Below are 2,233 nucleotides of genomic sequence, written 5' to 3'. Positions count from 1 at the left end.
AAACATACATTGACACTTGAAGAATTGTAATTATTTTCCTTATTTTGGATTAACATATTCGGAAATGCAACTGTTTGACCTTATATGGAATGTTTCCGTCGTCAAGTAAATTAAACTGTTATTGAATTTTTTAATACTACAGGAAATCAAATGATCAAAATTTAATTAAGTTTTGCAATTATGATAAAATTAATTAATTAAGATAAGTTTAGTTGATTAGTAATTAATGAATTTAACTAGGTATTTAGATATTGGATTGTATAAAGAATGATGTTATATTAAATTCTATAATTCATAGTAAAAAAAAAATCTATTTGGTCGTTTGTATGCGATTCGTTTAGTTTACGTTACACTATTTATAGTATTCCTGTAGATTATCAATGACTTCCAAGTTTCCGTAAGGAATTAGTCTGTCTCTATCCAACGCCCCATTGTCGTCCTTCTTTGGTGGTCATCACTAGGAGCTATATATACTTGGTGGCTCGGTACGAGTCACATACGCTCACTAAAATTTAGTACATTCAGACATACCTTCAAGTGTCTAAGCCTGAACCCACCAGTGCCTAAAATCAGTTCGGATTTTATACCACATAACAAAAATACTCGAAACGAAAATGTTCAAGTTCGTCGTCCTCGCCGCCGTCTTCTTCTGCGCCGTCCAGGCCGCCCCCAAACTGAGGGTAAGTACGAGAGCGTATTCAATTCTCTGCGCGTTTTACTGCTAATTGAAATTGCCGGAATGCCATTAAACTAAGCTAATTCTTCTCTGCACAGGTTATGACCAAGCAAATGCCGGCGCCCCTGTTGACCCTTCCCAGCAACGCCACCAGCATCAGGGCCGACATCGATGATTCCTTCAGCTGCGAAGGTCGCGAGTACGGATACTACGCCGATGTTGAGAACGAGTGCCAGCTTTTCCACGTCTGCCTTCCGGTCACCTACTCCAACGGCAGAAGCCAAACCTTCAGGTGGAGTTTCATCTGCCCAGAAGAAACCGTCTTCAATCAGGTAATATTAACATCATCTATTCATTCATTAATTATTGGTTAAACTAACCAATTGTTGATCAATTGATTATTTTGATGTAACATCTCATAATTTGTCTTTCTGCACAAATAATTAAAATTAAAATTAATAACGCATTTACTGTATGAAAAAAAAAAAAGAAGTGAAGTAACGTATAAAATTATGCTGAAAAATTAAGAAATCATGCACGATATCTTAAGTCTTGGAATAAACGCACTAGCAGGATTTCAATTGTCGGCGCTGAGGATTTACGACAATGCATTACAATAATTTATTTGCTTTTGGAGGCTGCGGATTTTTCACCATTATTTCATTTCCATCGTTCATTCTTTTTACGCTTCTTTCCTGCACTTGGATTCTCATCCTGCCATGAATTATTCAAATCGCTTTCGTTCCGTGCATACTTGATTTTCTCGTCTGGACTCTATGAACCCCGGCCATCTAAATTAATCAAAGTCCCTGAAGACACAACCAAGTGTATTTACACGTATTGTAAATAATGCTCTAACTGTATTTTGTGAATTCTTCTTGTAGGAAATCTTCACTTGCACCAGATCCGATGAGTCCATCGATTGCGCCGATTCCCCGAGATATTACAACTTGAACACCAATTTCGGAGATGATCTCTCTGTCGCCGAAGTTCCGGCCGCCAGCAGCGCCGAAGAGGAGCAGGAGCAAGAACAGCCAGCCAGCGACGCCGAAGAAGAAACCGTCGTTGTACCAGAAGTTGCTCAAGATCTGGAGGCTCCAGTGATGGACTCGTTGGAAGAAGCTCAACCCTTGGCTGTTGCTGAGCTCGCCAAATCGCCCACCCCATTCATGTACAACAGGAGGGTGATGAAGGTTTAATGACTGAGTCTCCTAGACTACATACTATTACCACTACTATACATACATACAACCACTACTATTTTATTTTATATTTAGTTGCCTGAGCATGTTGTCGTTTGTTTTGGGAACGGGAAAAGATTCTGCGATTCAGCTGAACTGAATTACTGAACCTTTTTTGTTTCTAGTTATTGTTATATTTTTTTTTTTGGGATTATGCGAGCCGACCTGCTCTTCCAACTGTATTTCATATCTCAGTTTAATTGCTTTTTTATGGTTGTATTTGATTTATTTGCTTTGTACGTTCATTGCAAGTTAATGAACTCATTGAAATATCAATAAATTATTACATTTTATACGTGAAACTTGTTGTTTTTTT

General features: G+C 38.0%; 1 protein-coding gene across 1 annotated transcript; it reads left to right on the top strand.

Annotated features, from left to right (window-relative positions):
- Nucleotides 1-614: 614 nt before the first annotated feature.
- On the top strand, nt 615-1,875 carry LOC108563907. The gene is made up of 3 exons (XM_017922722.1): nt 615-680; nt 775-1,008; nt 1,561-1,875. Exons 1-3 carry the CDS (start codon nt 615-617, stop codon nt 1,873-1,875), a joined length of 615 nt encoding a protein of 204 aa, XP_017778211.1.
- Nucleotides 1,876-2,233: the final 358 nt, after the last annotated feature.

The sequence above is a fragment of the Nicrophorus vespilloides genome, unplaced genomic scaffold (genome assembly GCF_001412225.1).
Source record: "Nicrophorus vespilloides isolate i.1.1-1 unplaced genomic scaffold, Nicve_v1.0, whole genome shotgun sequence".
Taxonomy (NCBI): domain Eukaryota; kingdom Metazoa; phylum Arthropoda; class Insecta; order Coleoptera; family Silphidae; genus Nicrophorus; species Nicrophorus vespilloides.
Note: the sequence above shows the minus strand (reverse complement) of the source record. Positions and strands in the feature narration are given on the sequence as shown.

Excerpts from the sequence above, each read along its gene's own strand:
- LOC108563907 (XM_017922722.1), top strand. The coding sequence starts at position 615 with ATGTTCAAGTTCGTCGTCCTCGCCGCCGTCTTCTTCTGCGCCGTCCAG. Across the intron at positions 681-774 it reads AGGCCGCCCCCAAACTGAGG|GTTATGACCAAGCAAATGCC; the intron begins GTAAGTACGAGA and ends TTCTCTGCACAG. Across the intron at positions 1,009-1,560 it reads AAGAAACCGTCTTCAATCAG|GAAATCTTCACTTGCACCAG; the intron begins GTAATATTAACA and ends TTCTTCTTGTAG.